At 46.4% G+C, this 21,763-nt stretch overlaps 2 protein-coding genes across 2 annotated transcripts; both read right to left on the reverse strand.

Annotated features, from left to right (window-relative positions):
• Positions 1 to 14,572: 14,572 nt before the first annotated feature.
• Positions 14,573 to 16,053, reverse strand: LOC119971807 (phosphatidylinositol N-acetylglucosaminyltransferase subunit Y-like). The gene has a single exon (XM_038807979.1). It carries the CDS (start codon positions 15,990 to 15,992, stop codon positions 15,777 to 15,779), a length of 216 nt encoding a protein of 71 aa, XP_038663907.1. The 5' UTR covers positions 15,993 to 16,053; the 3' UTR covers positions 14,573 to 15,776.
• On the reverse strand, positions 14,573 to 19,863 carry LOC119971806 (protein preY, mitochondrial-like). Its single transcript, XM_038807978.1, has 2 exons — positions 19,676 to 19,863; positions 14,573 to 16,256 (listed from the first exon to the last, which is right to left on the reverse strand). The coding sequence occupies exons 1-2, from the start codon at positions 19,843 to 19,845 to the stop codon at positions 16,106 to 16,108; spliced, it is 321 nt and encodes a 106-aa protein (XP_038663906.1). The 5' UTR covers positions 19,846 to 19,863; the 3' UTR covers positions 14,573 to 16,105.
• Between the last annotated feature and the right edge of the window lie 1,900 nt (positions 19,864 to 21,763).

Consider the following 21,763-nt stretch of genomic DNA (forward strand, 5'->3'; position numbering starts at 1 on the left):
TTAGGATTGCAAATAATTGCATGTGACAAAACATTTTCTAACCACTTAAATATATCTGTAATGTATCCAATTGATTAAATGTGAAGGAATCCAAAGTAGCAATGAGAATACCTAGTTATATCAAACTTACCATTCATCAATCAACAAGATGACGCAAAGTCAATCAGATCATTGTAGCAATTCCTTTATCTTGACTTGTGAGCCAATTTAGAACAATGTGATTCTCCAAAGGGCCTTTAACAAAAGTAATAGGAGCAGGAATAGACAATATAACACCAGAAGCCTGCCCCACTTCTCTGAGGATTTCAAAGATTCTCAGGCCTCTGACTAAAGAAATTGTTCCACATCTCATCTGAAATGATCGATCCCTCATCCCAAGAAAATGCCCCCAGTTTTTTACTCCAACCAGGAGAAACAGCCACTCGGCCTCAATCTCATCAATCCCTCTGAACATTTTACACGTTTTAATGAGATCACTGCTCATCGTTCTCAACTGCAGAATATATAGATAGACCCACTTTGGTTCCGTAGCTATCCCTTGACCCTTGCTTCAAATGCCGTCTGTTCTCTCTCTCTCTCTCTCTCTCTCTCATTTCCTCCCATCCTTTATTTCTCTTGTTTTACTGATGTGCTGTTAATTATTGATCGAGCATCCATTTCGATCTTTGTTTTGTTTCTCTGCCCTTTCAAGATATTCGGCTGTATGTTTGGTGTGTGTCAGGTAACATTTTGCCAAACCTTTGAGATGGGTTTATTTTGCAGAAGATATTGATGAACAAAGTCTCCTCCCCCCCCGCAACTTTACTATATTTTTTGAATAATGTTGTACAGAAGTTGTGGCATTATGGCCTATAGTGCAAGTGTTTATATTCCACAGTTAGATTTAACTTCTAAATGACCAGATTTTTTGAAACTGATAGCTTTTTCAAAATGTTTTATCTTGCCTAAAACTGTAAAATAATACAATATATATTCACTATTAACATCTGAGTAGTGTTTAAATGTTATCGTATTCAACATACGATTTTCTGATTAGTTCAATTTATAAATGCAGTATACGTTGATTTTATATCTTTGAAAACTTTGAATTAAAAAAAATCAGGCTAATTCCAAAACTGATATTAGGATGACACAATGTGTTTTTGACAATATTCATTTAATTATGATTACACAGAATTTATAACACTTTCTGACCAGCTTCTAAGCTGGAGTTTATGTTCCACACAAGTTCCTCCCATCAATCTTCATCTCACCCTATCAACCTTTCCCTCTCCCTCATGTTAATCCCATTTCCCCTTAAATATATCTACTATTGTATCAACTCTACTCCCTGTGGCAGTGATTCTCATCCACATTGGGTAAAGGCGCTTCTGTTGAATTCCCTATTGGATTTATGACTAACTACCTTTATTTATTTGTTTATGATTCTGGTCTCTCCCACAAGTTGAAAGCAGGCGGTGGCGTAGTGGTATTGTCACTGACCAGGGTGGTATTCTGGGGCTCCGGGTTGGAATTGAATCCAATAAATATCTAGATTGTCGTAAAAAATTCAGCTGGTTCACTAATGTCCTTTAGAGAAGGAAAACTGCCATACTTCCCTGGTCTGGCCGACATGTAACTCCAGATCAACAACAATGTGGTTGACTCTTAAATGCCCTTTGAAATGGCTCAGCAAGCCACTCAGTTATATCAAACCACTACAAATCAATAAAAAGGAAAGAAACTGAACCAACCATTTGTCATTGGCATAGGCACTGGAAACGACAAAGGTAAACCCAGCCCTGTCGACTGTGCAAAACCCTCTTTACTAACCTCTGGGACTTGAGCCAAAATTGGGAGGGCTGTCTCACAGACAAATCAAGCAACAGCCTGACATAGTCATAACCATGGAAGCATACCTTACAGATAATATCCCATACACCACTATCACCATCCTTGAGGTGGTGACACAGTAGTATACAACCGGGAGGGAGTTGCCCTAGGAGCCCTCAAAATCGACTCCAAACCACATGAAGTCTCATGGCTTCAGGTATGTGCTTCAAACATGGGCAAGGAAACCTTCTGCTGATCATCACATGCCGTACACTGTCTGCAGATGAGTCAGTACTCCTCCATGTTGAATACCACTTGGAGAAAGCACTGAGGGTGGCAAGGGCACCAAATGTACTCAGGGTGGAGGATTTCAATGTTTATCACCAAGAGTGTCTTGGTTGCACCACTATTGACCAAGCTGGCCGAGTCCTAAAGGATATAACTGCTAGATTAGGATTGCGACAGGGTGAGGGAACCAACAAGCGGGAAAAACACACTAGAACTCAACCTCACCAACCTGCCTTCTGCAGATGCATCTGTCCAAGGCAGTATCATAGGAGTGACTAGTGTACAGTCCTTGTGGAGATTAAGTCCTGTCTTCAAATTGAGGATACCCTCCATTGTGTTAATGGCACTACCACTGTGCTAAATGGGATTGATACAGAACAGATCTAGCAACTCCCAAAACTGAGCATCCATGAGGTGATGTCGGCCATCAGCAGCAGCAGAATTGTACTCAGCCACAATCTGTAATATTGTTGCCTGGCATATCCCCCACTCTACCTTTACCACCAAAAAAGGGGATCAACCCTCATTCAATGAAGGGTGGAGGAGGGCATTCCAGGAGCAGCACTTGACATACTGTAAATTAGGTGACAACCTGGTGCAACTACAACAAAGGGCTACTTGCATGCCAAACAGCATAAGCAGCAATTGATCGACAGAGTTAAGTGATCCTACAGCCAATGGATCAGGCCAAAGCTCTTCAGTCCAGTGACTTCCAGTCGTGAATGGTGGCGGACAATTAAGCAACTCACTGGAGGAGGAGGCCCCACAAATATCTCCATCCTCAGTGATGAAGGAGTCTAGCCGATCCGAGGAAAAGACAAGGCTGAAGCATCAGCAATAATCTTCAGCCAGAAGTGCTGAGTGGATGATGCATCTCAGTCTCCTCCAGAGGTCCCCAGCATTACAGATGTCAGTCTTCAGACAACTCAATTCACCCCACGTGATATTAAGAGACGTCTGGAGGCACGGATACTGCAAAGGCTATGGGCCCTGACAATTTTCCAACAATAGTACTGAGGACTTGTGCTCCAGAATTTGCCATGCCCTTAGTCAAGCTGTTCCAGTACAGCTACAACACTGGCATCTACCCATTAATATGGAACATTGCTCAGGTATGCTATCAAGCAGCGTTTACTTAGCAATAACCAGTTCACTGATGCTCAGTTTGGGTTCCCCAAAGTCCACCACCTAAAAGGCAAGAGTTAGCAGTGTAATAGAAAACTCTCCACTTGCCTGGATGAGTGCAGTTCCAAGAACATTCAATCTCAACGCCATCCATGACGAAGTAGCCCATTTGATTCACACCTCTTCCACGAACATTCACTCCCTCCACCACCGATGCATAGTAGCAGCAGTGTGTACCATCTACAAGATGCACGGCAGGAACTCACCACGGCTCCTTAGACAGCACCTCCCAAACCCATGACCAAAACCATCTAGAAGGATAAGGGGAGCAGATACCTGGGAACACTACCATCGGAAGGTTCCCCTCCAAATCACTCACCATCCTGACTTGGAAATATATTGTCGTTCTTTCAATGTCCATGGATCAAAATCCTGAAACTCCCTCCCTAACTGTACTGTGGGTGTACCTACACCACATGGACTGCAGCGGTTCAAAAGGCAAGCATACCACCACCTTCTCAAGGGCAATTGGGGAGGGGCAACAAAAAACGGTGAAGCCCACATCCCGTAAAAATGATTTTTTTAAAAAGCGTATAAATCCCTTTTATACTTTGAAGGTCTACATCAGGTTGCCAATTTAGTCTTCCCTTCTTCTGAAGAAAAGTACACCAGCCAATTCAGTCTCTTCTTGATCTCTCTAGGAAGTAGTAACAACTTGTATTCATGTAGCATCTAAATTCTCAAATTGTGCAGAATGAAAGTGTCACAATATTGAAAATATGCAGGTCTTGTGGTAAGTGCAACATTCCACGTGATGTATTTTTGTTACAGATGCAAAAGAATTATTTTTACAGCTAGATTCTTCTGACCTGGAGCCTGAAATGCATAGATGGTTACAATTGCTCTCTCATTGTTCCCAGCTAGTTACGGACAACTGCAATTGGATTTGGCCTGAGGGAATGCTCCAGCTGTGATCTTTAAAGGGACAAGATTAAAGGTTAACATCTGAACATCGCAACCCTATTCCAGATATCTGTGAGCAAAAACACAAGACAGCTACTTATTATCCTTGATTATTCACCACCTCCTGCAACTAATTGGATCCGGTCAGGGCTTTTTATCCATTGTGGATAATCATCACCCTCTTGGTGGATTTGGTTGCAAGAGAGAAACAATTCAGGTATTGTAGATTTAAAGTATTTAATCACTGTCAAAGAAGAACAGGTTAATTAATTCAAAAATTAATTAAATTCCCATTTATCAAGCTATTACTTTACTGGCCTAAAGATTAAAATACCTTCAGAGCAGAAATGTGATGAAGTATTTTAATTATAAAATACCCCAGGCTATTGATATGAACATTTTTAAAAATTCATTCACATAATATGGGCATCGCTAGCGAGGCCAGAATTTATTACCCATCCCTAATTGCCCTTGAGAAGGTGGTGGCTCACCACTTTCTGAAATGCAACTGAGTGGCTTGCTAGGCCATTTCCCAGGGTAGTTAAGAGTCAACCACATTGACTTCCGGTAGCGGCCATGTCCGACTAGGTCGCATACATGGCAGCTCCCTCCGGAATCGGGATTTCAGGCCTTTAAACAGGGCGGCATCGGCACTTGGAAGGTGAATACCGGCGTGGGAAAGGACGCTGGAGAGGTTCCCCTCACTGCTGTATGGAGGGAACCAGGAGCGGGGCTGTTAAACGACCGATTGCGGGGAAGAGAGCGGAGCGGGTCCAGGAGGACAAAATGGCGGCCGGCGAGGACCATGAAGCGTGGGCCCAGTGGCCGAGAGAGCAGCAAGACTTTCTGAGGAGCTGCTTCGCAGAGCTGAAGACTGAGATGCTGGACCCTATGAAGGCCTCCATGGAAAAGATGGTGGAGGTTCAGAAGGTACAGGATAAGGCGATCAAAGAGGTGGAGAGGAAGGTATCTGAGAATGAGGACGCTCTCCTGGGCCTGGCGGTCAGGGTGGAGGCACGCGAGGCCCGACACAAGAGGTGACAGGAGAGACTGGATGACCTCGAATATAGGTCTCGGAGTCACAACCTGCGGATCCTGGACCTCCCTGAAGGTGTGGAGGGGGCGGAAGCCAGCACGTATGTGACTACAATGCTGGGGACGCTGATGGGTGCAGGGGCCTTCCCGCGGCCTTTGGAACTGGATGGGGCGCATAGAGTCCTCGTGAGGAAACCGAGGGTGAACGAACCACTGAGGGCGATGGTGATAAGGTTCCACAGCTTTACAGACAGGGAGCGTGTCCTGCATTGGGCAAAGAAGGAGCAGAGCAGTAAGTGGGAGAACGGCGAGATTCGCATGTACCAGGACTTGGGAGCTGAACTGGCGAGGAGGCGTGCGGGTTTCAACCAGGCTAAGGCGGTCCTCCACAGCAAAGGGGTGAATTTTGAGCTCCTGCACCCGGCGAGACTTTGGGTAAGGTACCAGGACAGGTACCATTATTTTGATACGCCGGATGAGGCGTGGACATTCAATAAGCACGAGAAGCTGGACTTGAACTAAGGGGCACCTGCACGCGGATGAAACGCGCTGGCGGAGATGTGTAACCGGGTGTTGGCCTGGTGTAAGTTTGTTAGTAGTGTGGTGAATGTATAAGCACTAGTAATTCACCAGTATACTGTGTTGCATTATGCCATGCCATTAACCCTGTGGGCTCCATCTATGGGCCACTGTGTGGCTTCACCCACAGGGGGAGATGTGGAGCATGTATGGGCTCCGCCCCTTATAGGAAGTATAAGAGCAGCTGACCTGCGGGATCGCCTTCAGTAATGTACCAGTCACAGGCAGGAAAAGTTGTAAGCTGATTAAAACCACTGTTTACTTCGACTCGAGTCTCCGAGTGAATTGATGGTCGCATCAAGTAGAATTTAAGTTTGGTTGCTTTTCTTTTCCTGTTTTTTATTTCAGGGGGCGGGGTAAGGCCCGGGTTGTGTTGTCCGGTGCACGGGAAGGATCCGTACGGCACTTGCCCTCTTACCCTGTGGGGTTGGGGGCCCAAAGGAGGAGACAACAGTACGGTTGGAGATAGAGGCGGGTGCGGCCGGGGTCAGCATGGGTCAGCTGACTTAGGGAAGTGCAATGGGGGGGAAATCAGTGATAAGCGGGTGCTTGGCATGGGGGGGTTGGCATTGGGGGGCTGGGTGGGGGGGGAAGGGGTGCTGCTTTGTTGACTGAAGGGGAGCCAACTGTTGGGGATAGATGGAGGGCTGGAGCGTGTGGGGGGTGCGGGAACGTGGCTGGCCTAAAAAGGGAGATGGCTAGTCGGCAGGGAGGTGGGGGGGAGGTCAACCCATCCATCCAGGCTGATCACGTGGAATGTGAGGTGCCTGAGCGGGCCGGTCAAGAGGTCCCGCGTGTTCTCGCATTTACAGGGGTTGAAGGCGGACGTGGCAATGCTGCAGGAGACACACTTAAAGCTTGCTGACCAAACAAGGTTAAGGAGGGGATGGGTGGGCCAGGTGTTCCACTCGGGGCTAGACTCAAAGACCAGAAGGGTGGCAATTCTGCTTAGTAAACAGGTGGCATTTGAGGCAGGGAGCATCGTGGCGGACAAGGTGGAGCAGGTACATAATGGTGAGTGGCAAGCTACAGGGGGCCCCGGTGGTGTTGGTGAACATGCATGCCCCGAACTGGGATAATGCGGAATTCATGAGGCACATGTTGGGTAAAATCCCAGACTTGGAGTCATAACTTGATCATGGGGGGGGGGTATTTCAATACGGTCTTGGATCCGGTGCTAGAGCGGTCTAAGTCCAGGTCGGGAAAAGGACCGGCAGCGGCCAGGACCCTGTGGGAGTTCATGGATCAGATGGGGGTGCGTGGACCTGTGGAGATTTGCGCGGCCAACGGCGAAGGAGTTCTCCTTTTTCTCTCACGTCCATAAAGTTGACTCGCGGATTGACTTTTTTGTGTTGAGCAGGGCGTTAATCCCGAAGGTGGGGGCAGCACGGTGGCACAGTGGTTAGCATTGCTGCCTACGACGCTGAGGACCTGGGTTCGAATCCCGGCCCTGGGTCACTGTCCGTGTGGAGTTTGCACATTCTCCCCGTGTCTGCGTGGGTTTCACCCCCACAACCCAAAGATGTGCAGGATAGGTAGATTGGCCACGCTAAATTGCCCCTTAATTGGAAAAAATAATTGGGTACTCTAAATTTATTTTTTTTTAAAATCCCGAAAGTGGAGGGGGTTGTGTATTCGGCCATTGTGGTCTCGGACCATGCCCCGCACTGGGTGGACCTGCGACTGGGGGCGGAGTGGGGGCATCGCCCTCTCTGGAGACTGGATGTAGGGCTGCTGGGGGATGAAGAGGTGTGTGGGTGGATAAGGAGGAGCATTCAGAACTATGTGATAACGAATGACACGGGAGGTAACAGCGGCAGCGGTTCGGGAAGCTATGAAGGCGGTCATCAGGGGGGAGTTAATCTCTATTAGGTCCCACAGAGAAGAGGGAGAGGGCGTAGAGGGAGAGGTTGGTGGGGGAGATACTTAGGGTAGACAGGAAGTACACGGAGGCCCCCGAGGGGGGGGCTGCTAAAAGAGCGCCGGAGATTACAGGCGGAGTTTGATTTGCTGACCACGGAGAAGGCGGAGGCGCAGTTGAGGAAACTGAAAGGGGCAGTCTACGAGTATGGGGAGAAAGCAAGTAGGATGCTGGCGCACCAACTTCACATGAGAGAAGTGGCCAGGGAGATCGGGGGAGTGAGGGATAAGGAGGGTAATGCAGTGTTGAGCCCAGAGAGGATCAATGAAGTCTTCAAGGAATTTTATGGGAAGCTGTACGAGCCAGAACCCCCGAGGGGAGGTGAACGGATGAAGCAATTTATGGATCGATTGAGGTTCCCAAGGGTGGATGAGGATTGGGTGCAGGGACTGGGGGCCCTGATTGAGTTGGAGGAGATAGTTAAAGGCCTAGCAAGTATGCAGTCGGGCAAGGCCCCGGGTCCGGACGGCTTCCCTGTAGAATTTTATAAGAAGTTCTCAGAACTACTGAGCCCACACCTGCTAAGAACCTTTAACGAGGCAAAGGAGAGAGGAACCCCCCCACCCCCCCGACGATGTCGCAGGTATTGATCTCGCTCATTTTGAAGAGGGAGAAGGATCCGCTTCATTGTGGGTCTTACAGGCCGATATCGCTCCTGAATGTAGATACCAAATGGTTGGCAAAAATTCTGGCTACCAGAATAGAGGACTGCGTCCCGGGAGTGATCGAGGAGAACCAGATGGGTTTCGTTAAGGGCTGGCAAGTGAATACACATGTGAGGAGGCTCCTGAATATTATTATGATGCCCCCAGAGGGAGGGGATGCAGAGAAGGCTTTTGACAGGGTGGAGTGGGCGTACCTGTGGGAAGTGTTAGGTAGATTTGGATTCGGGGAGGGATTCATAGGGTGGGTCAAGCTACTGTATCAGGCCTCCGTAACGAGTGTGTCCATGAACCGGCTGAGGTCGGAGTATTTCAGGCTGTATCGAGGGACGAGGCAGGGGTGCCCCCTATCCCCGTTACTATTTGCCCTGGCAATTGAGCTGTTGGCCATAGCGCTGAGGACTTCGAGGAACTGGAGGGGGCTGGTCCGAGGGGGGGAGGAACACCGGGTTTCCCTCTACGCAGATGACCTGCTGTTGTATATTTCGGACCCGCTAGAGGGGGTGGGGGAGGTAATGCGGATCCTGGGAGACCTTTGGAGCTTCTCTGGGTACAAGTTGAACGTGGGGAAAAGTGAGCTGTTTGTATTTCCACGCCAGGGGCCAGGAGGAGAGACTGGGGGAGCTCCCGCTCAAGACAGTGGAGAGGAGCTTTCATTATTTAGGTATACAGGTGGCTAGGAACTGGGATGCCTGGCACAGGCTCAACTTATCTCGGCTTGTAGAGCAGATGGAGGGAGACTTCAAAAGGTGGGACATGCTCCCGCTTTCACTGGCGGCAAGAGTGCAGACTGTGAAGATGATGGTTTTTCCCAGATTCCTGTTCGTCTTTCAGTGCCTCCCCATTTTCATCCCCAAATCCTTCTTCAAGCGGGTGAACAGGATTATCACGGGATTTGTGGGCAAACAAGACCCCGTGGGTCAAAAGACTGTTCTTGGAGCGTAGCAGTGGGGTGGAGGGGTGCTGGCAATGCCAAACTTCTGTAGCTACTATTGGGCGGCTAATGTGGGCATGATTAGGAAATGGGTAATGGAGGAGGGGGCGGCGTGGGAGCGGCTAGAGCCGGCGTCATGCAAAGGCACTAGCCTAGGGGCACTAGTAACGGCACTGCTGCCATTCTCGCTGGCACGATACACCACAAGCCTGGTGGTGATGGTAGCACTGAGGATGTGGGGTCAGTGGAGGAGGCACAGGAATGTGGAGGGGGCTTCAGTTTGGACCCCGATACGGAACAACCATAGATTTGCTCCGGGCAAAATAGACGGGGGGGTTCCAATGGTAGTATAGGGCAGGCATTAGAAGGATAGGAGGCCTGTTTATAGATCCCTAGCTTGAAGGCACTGGAGGAGAAGTTCAGCCTGCCCCTGGGAAATGCTTTCAGATACCTCCAGGTCCGGGACTTTCTCAAAAAACAGGTGGGGATATTTCCACGGCTAACCCCTCGAAGGATACAGGGTAGTGTCTGGTATCTGGGTAGGAGAGGGGAAGATGTCAGACATATACCAGGAGCTGCAGAAGGTGGAGGAAGCCCCAGTGGAGGAGCTGAAGGGCAAGTGGGAGGAGGAGCTAGGCGAGGTGCTAGATGAAGGCCTGTGGGCTGATGCTTTGGGCAGGGTGAATTCCTCCTCTTCATGTGCCAGGCTCAGTTTAATTCAGTTTAAGGTGGTGCACCGGGCTCACATGACGACGGCGCGAATGAACAAGTTCTTTGGGGTGGAGGACAGGTGCGCGAGATGTGCAGGGAGTCCAACGGACCATGTCCATATGTACTAGGCATGCCTGGTGTTTAAAGAATTCTGGCAGGGCTTTGCGAGGGTTATGTCCAGGATTTTGGACACGGGGGTGAAGCCGAGTCCAACAATAGCGATCTTTGGGGTGTCGGAGGATCCGGGAGTGCAGGAAGCAAAAGAGGCCGAAGTGTTGGCCTTTGCCTCCCTGGTAGCCCGGAGACGGATCTTGCTAATGTGGAGGGACTCGAAACCCCCGAGCGTGGAGACCTGGGTTAGTGATATGGCGGGGTTGCTCAGCCTGGAGTGAATAAAGTTTGCCTTGAGAGGGTCCTCCAGGCGGTGGCAACCTTTCCTTGACTTTCTTGGGGAGCGGTAAAATGTCAGCAGCAGCAGCAACTGGGGGGGGAGGGGTGTTTGGGGGAGTTCAGGTGGGGGGGAATTGTCTATTTAATGTATATTTGAGTTTTGTATAATGATAACTGCCACCTAGTTTTGTTAAATGTTTTTCATTTATTTTTCTGTTATGTAAAAATTCTGGTTGATAAAAGCTTTAATAAAAACAATTTAAGAAAAAAGAGTCAACCACATTGGTGTGGGTCTCGACCCATGTCTCTGCTAGACTGGGGAAAGAAGCCATTTTTCCCTCCCTAAAGGTAATTAGTTTTGTTTTTATGACAATCCAATAGTTTCATGGTTGACCATCACTGAGGCTAGCGTTCGATTCTCGGTTCATTTCATTAACTGAATTTAAATTCCAGCTGCTCTGATGGGCTTTGAACTCGTGTCTCTGGATCATTGAAATTAGAGAATGGTTATAACACAGAAGGAAGCTATTTAGGCCATAATGCCCATAGCAGTTCTCCACAAGAGCATTGCAGCTACTCTCACTCGCCTGCCCTTTACCCATAGCCCTGCAATTTCTTTTCTCTTCAGGCGCTTATCCAATTTTCTTTTGAAAGTCACAATTGAATCTGCCTTCACCACACTCAGTGCATTCAAGATCCTAACCACTCACTGTGTACAAGGCTTTTTCTTCATATTGCCTTTGTTACTTTGCCAATCACCTTAAATCTGTGCCCTCTGGTTCTCGACCCTTCCACCAACTGGAACAATTGCTCTCTATCAACTCTGTCCGAGCCCTCATGATTCTTACCATCTATCTGGAATTTCCTTTCAGCGTTCCTTTCTCTCAGACAAACAACCCCATCTTCTCTGATCTATCTACGTATTCGGGGGACCTAATGGAGGTATTTAAAATTATGAAAGGTTTTGACAGAGTGGATAGTGAGAGAATGATTCCTCTTGCTGGGGAAGAACATAGCTGGTGGCAGTCAATATAATAGTTACCTAGACATTCGATAGGGAATTGAGGCAAAACGTCTTTACCCAAAGTTGTGTGAATGTGGTACTTGCGACTACAGGAAAAAGAACCGTATTCTTTTGATGCATTTAAGGGGAAGCTAAGTAAACATATTACGGAGCTGGGAAGAGACGGTTATGATGATATATTTGTATCAGGAAAAATGGGAGGAGACTCGAGGGAAGCATAAACCAAGTCATGCCCCGGTTAAACCGAATGGCCTGATCTGAGCCGTACATCCTGTATAATCCCCCATCCATGGAACTATTCTCGTAAATCGTCACCCTTCTCGAGTGCCATCACATTCTTCCTAACATGTTCCCAGAATTGGACGCAATACTCCATTTGAGGCCAAACCGGTGTTTTATCAAAAATTATCAACAAAATCTTTACAGTGCATAAGGAGGCCGTTCGGCCCATTGAGTCTGCACTGGCTTGCTGAAAAGGCATTTTAACTAGTCCCACTCCCCAGCCTTATCCCCGTAACCTTAGGCATTCTTTATTTTCTGATAGCAATTCAATTCCCTTTTGACTACCTCAATTGAGCCTGTCTCCATCACCTCAGGAAGTTCGCTCCGATTCCAACCACCCTTTGGGTGAAAAATATTTTCCTCACATCACTTGTACTCCTTTTGGGCATTTTTTGAACGTGCCCTCCAGTTCTTGATGTTCCCCTGAGAGGGAACAGTATTTTTTTTTTACTATTTAACCTGTCCATACCCCCAAGATCTTGAATGCATCTATAAAGTGACCCAACCTCTCCAGTCTATCTTCATCGCGACAGGTAATCGAGGAAACTCCCTTGCTTTTTGTTTTCTGCTTCTATTGATAAAGCCCAGGATCCTGTATGCCTTTTAACAGCTTTCTCGATCCGCTCTGTCACCTGCAATGATTTCTGCACATAAATCCCCAAATATCTCTTTTTCTGAACCCTATTTAGTTGTATAATTGATATCATCTCTCCTTGTTCTTCAAAATATATCAACTTGATGGAATTTGTACCCCATAGCAAAAATGCCAAAATTATTATCTGCAACGTGAACTGGTACTTACTTTCTGCACTTTAAAAAAAATAAATTTAGAGTACCCAATTTATTTTTTCCAATTAAAGGGCAATTTAGTGCAGCCAATCCACCTAACCTGCACATCTTTGGGTAGTGGGGCAAACATGGAGAGAATGTGCAAACTGCATGGACAGTGACCCAGAGCCAGGATCGACCTGGGACCTCGGTGCCGTGAGGCAGCAATGCTAACCACTGTGCCGCCGTGCTGCCCTACTTTCTGCACTTTTAAATAAAATTGTGTCTATTTAACATCTTGCGGTACCTCAGTGCCCCAATGTGCTTTGGAGTCAATTAAATACATTTACAATTTAGTCACTTGCAGTGTAGGAAATATAGCAGCCAATTTTTTCAGTGCAGTTTCCCACAAACAGTAATGTGATAATCACCAGATGATCTGTTTCTGGAAGATAAATATTGGACAGAATACTTGGGAGAACTCCTTGGATAGACACAGACCCACTCAGGATTTAAAGGGGTCATTCTCCCCGTATGGTTGTACAGAATAAGTGAGCCCCCATCCAGTCAGAGAAATGGTACTCATATTTTAAAAATAAATTGGAAATAATGATATTGCCCAGCAGAGTTTGACTTTAAAAGGAAAAAAAATACTTGATACTCTCAGCTGGAGTAACTGTTTCCTGCCTGAACATCCCTCCTCAGTAAGGGTACGCTGGCCTCAAAATGGAAGCAGCACCGAATCACCTGAATGATAGCCGAGGCACAAAAAGTTAAATCATGACAGGTTGATTGGTCAGGCTGGTATTGTCAGGTGTAGATGACGTAATGGTTTAATTGAAGTGTTCAGGATGAATAGATGTTAAACATTGTTTCCTTTGGTGTGTCCAGGACAAGATGGTGTCCCCTTTATCAACCTACTAGTTAGATCCTCAAAAAAACTCCCAATGAGTTTGCTCCTCATAAAACTATGTTGACTTTGTCTGATTCTACTATGATTTTCTAGGTCCATTGTTAAAGCTTCCTTCACAAAAGATTCCAGCACCTTCCCGTGACTGGTATCAGGCTAACTGGCTTGCAGTGCCCTGCTTTCTCTCCCTCCTTGAATAGCAGTGTTACATTTACGAACTTCATGTCCGCTGGGACTGTTCTGAAGTCTATGAAAGTTTTGAAAATCATAATCAGCACATCCACCATCTGAGCAGCTACCTTTTTTTAGAACCTAGCGTGTAGACCATCAAGTCCTGGTGATGTCAGCTTTTAATCCCTTAAATTTCACCAATATTTTTTCTGCTGATATAAATCACCTTAATTTTCTCAATCTCATTAGCCTTGTGGTTATCCTCTACTTTTTGTATGTAATTTGTGTTTTCGGCTGTGAAGACAGTTAGACCATGTTCAACATCACAAACCAGTTCCACAACAGGGATTGATGATTTAAAAAAAAATTTATAGTACCAATTCATTTTTCCCAATTAATGGGCAATTTAGTATGGCCAATCCACCTACCCTGCACATCTTTGGGTTGTGGGGGCTAAACCCACGCAAACACGGGGCGAATGTGCTAACTCCACACGGACAGTGACCCAGGGCCGGGATCGAACCTGGGACCTCGGCGCCGTGAGGCAGCAGGGCTAACCAAGAGATTAATTATTATTTCTGGGCAAGAGTAATAAGTCATAGCACAAAGACAGGTAAATGAGGTTAAGATAAAGATCCTCAAATCTTCTAATTGAATAATGGACTCAAGGGAATAAGAGGCCACGTTTTCTATTTATAGAGCAGAGCAATGGGACTGACTAGATTGCGCCATGGAGAGCCAGCATAGATTTTATGGGCCAAGTGGTCTCCTTCTGTGCTGTCAATGACTGTGTCATGGCTGATCTGTATCTCAACTCCATTTACCTGCCTTTGCCTCATATTACTTGACATTCTTTTCACATCAGGTGCATTTTACACCTAGCTTACTGAAGTGGAATCTGCAATCCCTTGTCGGTTTTCCTCCATCTTCATTGGAGAGAAAAAAAGGATAAAAATATTCAACCCTCCAGACAATCGGGCAATGGAGACAAGAGACATTTACTTCCAACTAGTTTTATTAAAATAAATCAAACTGCATGAAACAGGATCAAATGTCTGCTTTCAAGCTGTACAGGTACAAGGAATTGTTTCTTACCAGTAACATAACAGTCAGTTATAATGAAGGTTTACTGCAACTTTCTTGAAACAGAAAAGACTGTTACTTTCTTATCTGTTCCAGTTCCGATTCACTGGGAACCTCGATTGACTGCTAAATGTGGCTCCCTCTGCTTGGAAGCCAATAAGTACTTGCATTCATAAGGCATTCCAGGATATCCCAAAGTGCATTATAATTAATTAAGTACTTTTTGAAGTGCAGTCCTTGTTTGGAAAGTTGGAAATGTGGCAGTAATGCATGCACAGCAAGATCCCACATGCATCAATTGATGATGAACAGAATATTTAATGATGTTAGTCGGGGAATAAATATTGGCTAGGACACCTGTGGAGACATCTTTTGCTGTTTTTTCAAACAGTGCCATGGGATATTTTATATCCACCCAGGGAGCACACAAGGCCTTGGTTTAATGCACAAGGGCAGTACCTCCAACAATTTAGCATTTCCCCCAGCACAGTGCTGAAGTGTCAGTTAACATTATGGGACTTGAACCTACAACCGTCTGACTCAGGTGATTGTGCTACCCACTGAGCCATGGTTGGGTAGTAATTGAATACAGAGCTATTCAATGTTCAAATGCAGACCCAAGTGAAGCCATATACACAACCATTCTACAACACTTGCTGTTTAAAATGTCAGAAGCCCCAAAGATAAACCATTGATGGAAATTAATTTCCATGGCCAAGTTGCGCCTGACAATGTGGCAACAGAGTTCGAAGTGACCTTGATTGACACATTTCTTTGAGATAGGTATCTATATTGGACGGTGTGAATGAGACTGCCTGTTACACTCCTCGATAAGCACTCACTTGTCATTGAAGCCAATGGAACTGAATATTAGGCAGTGGGTGAAACATGTGATGAGGCCAAGGTAAATCTCTAACACTGGGTGTTGAACAACCGAGTTAACTAAAGTGACATCAATTTCCCACATTGTAAAGATTCCCACCGAAAATATGCACTCGGGCGCTAAACGCTTCAAAGCCAATGGAAATAAAAACTCGTTAATAAAACAGAACTTCACTCGAGAGGCTGATGCTATCAGTTCACTGACAATGACACACTTGATAGCTTTCAAACACAAACTAGTTATGCCTGAAAAGTTTAATCCCCACCCAGTTCCACAAGTGAAAGAATACGTACACTGGGATGGTGATGGGAAGCAGCAGGCTGTAGAAACACAAGCTGGCCATACTGGTACAGCCCTGTGGAAAATCCTCATCAAATGTAGCGGAGTATAGCAGCCCAGCTAAAGAGAACAAGGGGACCAGCACCGTGAGTGTTGACAGGTGGATAGTCATGGTCACACGGGTTTGCTAAATAAACTCCCTCTCCTAACAAAAATTAAATCACAATCTCCCAGATCCCACCCCCCACTGCTTCCATCAGCTATGCCAGGAGCAATGTGACCCTTTCACTGCTGCCAACTTTCTTCTTCCTTGGGACTGTCTTCACTCTTCCGAATTAACTTCGCATCCTGAGGGATCATATTGGGAATTCCATCGATGACAGGATAGGCTATTCCCAACTCGTCATTGATCAGCTGATTGGAGGATTCCTCGTACCTGGAGAGGCAAAAGATGGGAGAGTTTTAAAAGAAAATGTGAGCTCATTTGGGAAAACCTGGACTGTGCCGCTTAAGTCCAGATGAAAATTATGAAGAGCTGAAAATAAACACGGATCAACAGTGCATTTCATGTCACCAGCCTATGATTCTCAAACTATTTCAAATGGGGAGAACAAACGTGCATTTACACAGTGGCCTTTAGAAGCTCAAGGAGCCTCAAGGTATAACATGATAATGAGAAAATTATGTGTAAATTTTAAATTGACATTAGTTGAGGGTCATATATTGCCAGGACATTAGGGAGAACCAGCCTGCCCTTCTTCACAATAGTGATCCTGGGATATTTTCTGTCCATTTGAGATAGCCTCGGTTTAATGTCTCACCGAACAGAAAAGCACTTCCAATACTGCAGCACTAGGAATGTCAGACTGAATTATGGGTTTGAGCCAATGGAGTGGGGCTTGAATCCACAACCTTCTGATTCAGAGGCAAAACAAATATTGGAGGAAACTAATTATTTTCAAAAAAATACCAGTTTTATTATTAGCCTCATCAACCTATCATACATAAAAGGTGTTGGAAGAATTGATCGGCTCATTGGCTGTAAGTAACCCATCTTCTGTTTCAGATGCCGATTGACCTGATGTGTATTTCCATACTTCCCGTGAATGAGGCAGAGCTCCATGGTCATCACTTGGGCTTAGACACTTCACCCAGGAAACTTTTATTTATGTGCGTGCCTTGATAGCAAATGATAAGAGGAGGCATCACAATCAAGGCATCTCTTACTTAAGGAACAGGATTAGATTTTTGCCACCTTCCTTCTGTAACTAGAGGACACAGAGGCCAATTGGATAACATTCCCAAGTGCTAAGGTAAGATCAACATAGAATGGCAATCGAACCAGAAGCCTTTCTGGCCTCTGCCTACACTATCTGCATGCACATTATGGCTATACTGTCAGCAGGCAGAAGACAGAGTCCTATTCCTTCCCACCTCCCCCATCCATAGAATCTACAGTGCAAGAGGAGGCCAATCGGCCCATCGAGTCTGCATTGACCCTCCAAATGAGCACCCTACCTTGGCACACTCCCCTGCCCTATCCCCGTACCCCCACCTAACCTGCACATCTTTGGACAATGAGGTGCAATTTAGCATGGCAAATGCACTGAGCCTGCACATCTTTAGACTGTGGGAAGAAATCGGAGCACCCAGAGGAAATCCACACAAACGGGGAGAACGTACAAATTCCATACAGTCACCCAGGACAGAATCAAACCCATGTCCCTAGTGCTGTGAGGCAGCAGTGCTAACCATTGTGCCATCCTTTGATCTGAATCCTCTGCTCAACAGCAAGAACAAAATCAAGACATTTCTTCCAGTCTAATAACGGCTAAACAGAAGCCTCTGACTTGGGCCTTCAGTCGAGCCTGATGCTAGCCTTTGGTTGCACAGCATTCTCACATCAGAATCAAAAAGCCATGTGTTTGAGTCTGATGCCTGATATTTGAGCCAATAATCCAACCTGACTACAGAACAGAAGGATGGCCCCGCCGCCAGAGGGGCGGGTGATATAATAAGACAAAGTCAGCATGGATTTACGAGAGGGAAATCATGCTTGACAAATCTACTAGAATTCTTTGAAGATGTAACTAGTCGAGTTGACCAGGGAGAACTGGTGGATGCGACTTAGACTTTCAAGAAGGCTTGAGACCAGGTCTCAAATAGCAGATTATTATGTAAAGTTAAAGCACATGTGATTGTGGATAGTGTCTCGAAATGGATAGAAAGCTGGTTAGCAGACAAAAAGCTGGAATAAAGTCAGCAGAGTCGGTGCAGACCCGATGGGTCGAATGGCCCCCTTCTGCACTGTAAATTCTATGATAGTCTATGATTAATCTAGGACAAAGGTTCGGCACAACATCGTGGGCCGAAGGGCCTGTTCTGTGCTGTATTTTCTATGTTCTTATAAGTGGGACTTTTTCCGATTGGCAGGCAATGACTATTGGGGTACGGCTTGGATCTGTGCCAGGATCCCAACTGTTCACATTGCATATTAATGATTTTGAAGAGGGAACTAAATGTATTATCTCCAAATTTGCAGATGATACAAAGTTGGTTGGGAGGGTGAACTGTGAGGAGGATGCAGAGATGCTTCAGTGGGGTTTGGACTGGTTGAGCGAATGGACATTTGCATGGAAGGTGCAGTATAATGTGGCTAAATGTGAGGTTATCCGCTTAGGTAACAAATACAGGAAGGCAGATTATTATTTGAATGAGTGTAAATTGATAGGTGGATACTCAGAGAGACCTTGGTGTCCTCATGCATAAGCCACTGAAAGTAACTGTGCAGGCACAGCAGGCAGTAAAGGCGGCAAATTGTATATTGGCGTTGATAGTGAGAAGACTGGAGTATAGGAATAAGGATGTTTTACAGCAATTATATAGGACATTGGTGAGGCAACAGCTGGAGTCTTGTGTGCAGTTTTGGTGTCCTTATCTGAGGAAGGATGATCTTGCTATGGAGTGCAGCGACAGTTCACCAGTCTGATTCGTGGGATGATCTCGGTCATATGAGGAGAGACTAAATTGGTTAGGATTATATTCATTGGAGTTTAGAAGAGTTTGAGGGGATCTCGTGGAAATTTATAAAATTCTAACAGGATTAGACAGGGTGGATTCAGAAAGAATGTTCCCGATAGTGGGGCAATCCAGAACTAAGGGTCATAATTTGAGGATAAGGGGTAAACCTTTTAGGAGTGAGGTGGGGAGAAAGGTCTTCACCCAGAGAGTGGGGAACCCATGTAATTCACTACCACAGAAAGTAATTGAGGGCAAAACATTGTGTAATTTCAAGAAGGAATTAGATATAGTTCTTTGGGCTAAATGAATCAAGGGATGGGGGATGGGGGGGGGGGGGTGCGGCACAGGCGAGAATGTGGGATCAGGGTACTGAACTGGATGGTCAGCCATCATCATAATGAATGGCAGAGCAGGCTCAAGGGCCAAATGGCTCCCTTCAGCTTCTATTTTCCAATATGGCAACTTCACTTACTCCGAACTTATCCACCTTCCTCACACTGCACATTGGCCCCAAGATTCTCTCAATGACCACCTGAGCCACTTCTCCACTTTCCAAATCCTGCCTTGAGACTAGGTCAAACCCCATACCGAGAGCTCTTCAGTGCCATTTATCGAACCCCTCAGTCCCCAATCACTTTAACTGCAACCCCCCCAAAAAAAAAATTATAGTTCTGAAGAGGACATGCAGCATTCAGGCCATCGAGTCTGTACTGGATGTTTTGAACAGCAATCTATTTACTTGCAGCAACCTGCGCCCCAATTTCCCATCACCACAATCTATCCTAGCCCCAGATTCCCTCCCCTCCGGTGTCTGACCTTCCCCCGAGGACGAACCTGAGCTGTTTCCGGGATAGGGGACACACTAAGTAGGGGAGGAGGCTGGGGTCGAGAGCGGCCTCCCTACCCCCGGTCCCCTGCTCTCCGGTCAGCCTGGCCCGGCTGGAATGCAGCAGGCGGCGCCAAGTAACTCCCCGGATCCCGGTCCCACAAACAGCCCGAATCATTCCGGCCTGAGGATCCCAACTCACCCTCTGACACTTCCGCTTCCGCATCCGGGCTAGAGCGCCAGCCCCGCCCACTCTCCCTTTAACTCCCGCTTAAAGGGATAGGCACATCACATCGAATACACATTTACCACCAGAAACTAACCCGACACTGCCGAGCCGAACTAAGAGAAAATGCCAAGCTGCAGAAAAATCTAGTCTGACAACATCCAACCCTCCATTCAATTGGAAGTATTGGAAAGAATTGTCTTCAATCCCTGTCGAATTCTGTTCTCTGACTCCATCCCTCTTCCTGGCCAATGCAACTGTTCCCAAACTCATAGAACTATAGAATCCCTGTCATGCAGAAGGAGGTAATCTAAGTCTACACTGAGCCTCTGGAACAGCACCGTAACTGGCCTGCCCTATACCCGTAACATCACCTAACTTATACATCTTTGGACACTAAGGAGCAATTTAGCCTCTGTTGGTACAGAGGCGAGGGAATATGGTCTCTCCAGCGCAAAGTTCAGTGCTTGTACTATTTGGGTCTTTTTTGTAGAAATGTGCTGTGAACTGTTTTAATAATCAGAGTATCCACACACCCCTCCCCCTACCCGTACATTGGTATTGAGGAGAGAGTACCCTGTTTCTCCCAACACAAAATAAGTGTGTAATGAACTCCAATTGGAGTATGAGCTCCCTCAATGATAGCTCATTGAGGGGGCCCATATAATCACCTGTGTAGGCTTTGTGAGCAGTCTTAAGTTGACTGGACTGCTAGCAGCACTGTTTGTAGCTGCTCCTGTAATATCGTTATTGTAAATAAATATTGGTGTGGTGACGGAACTCCTGCCTCCCGTGGATTACTACAAAGTGTTTGTATCGTTTGGCCTTGTATATATTTTTTACTGTTTTAATAAAAAGATAGGGACAATCCAACTAACTTGGAGATCTTTAGTCTGTGGGTGGAAAGGGGAGCACCTGGAGGAAATCAGAGCAGACACTGGGAGAAGGTGCAAACTCCACATAGTCACCCAAGGACAGAATTGAACCCTGGATTCCAGCATTTTCTTTTTGGTTTCAGAATCGAACCCTGGTCCCTGGCGCTGTGAGGCAGCAGTGCTAACCATTGTGCCACCGTGCTGCCCTCAGTACCAGTTTTGACCCGAGAATTAGTCTCCTACGCCCAGCTCGGTAATGTCTCTGTCCCTGCCTTAGCTCATCTAATACTGAATCGCTGATCAATGCTATTTTAACCTCTGGATTTCACTGTTCCACACACTCCTGCACTCCTTCCTCCTATAAGATGGTTCTTGAAATCTATCTCTTTGATCAAACCTTTGATCATCTGTTTAATAAGATGTGTGTCAGCCTTCGCCCTGGGGCGAGCACTTTCATCTCGTGAGTTGTAAAGCTGTGGGTTCAACTCGCATCCCAGGACTTGAGTGCAACAATCTAGACTGAACACTCCAGTGCAGTGCCGAGGGAGTGCTGCACTATCAGCAGTGCCTCCTTTTGGATGAGGCATCAAACCGAGGCCCTGTCAGCCCACTCAGATCAATGCAAAAAATCCAATGGCTGTGTTTCTGTTGTGTTCGGTGTTCGATGTCCAGCATGGAATCTACCAAATGACTTGTGACTTGTCCAAACCAGAATCTTTATTAAATTACACATGGTAAGATCTTTCAGAGAGCAAGTTATCATGGTGGCACAATGGTTAGCACAGTTGCATATCAACTCCAGGGTCCCAGGTTCGATTCCTGGCTTGGATCACTGTGTGTGTGGAATTTACACGTTCTCCCCATGTCTGTGTGGGTTTCCTCCCAAAGGATGAGCGGGTTAGGTGGATTGGCCATGCTAAATTGTCCTTAGGTTAGGTGGGGTTACTGAGGTACAGGGACAGGGTGGAGATGTGGGCTTAAGTAAGGTGCTTTTC

This window comes from Scyliorhinus canicula, chromosome 9 (genome assembly GCF_902713615.1).
Source record: "Scyliorhinus canicula chromosome 9, sScyCan1.1, whole genome shotgun sequence".
In the NCBI taxonomy this organism is placed as follows: domain Eukaryota; kingdom Metazoa; phylum Chordata; class Chondrichthyes; order Carcharhiniformes; family Scyliorhinidae; genus Scyliorhinus; species Scyliorhinus canicula.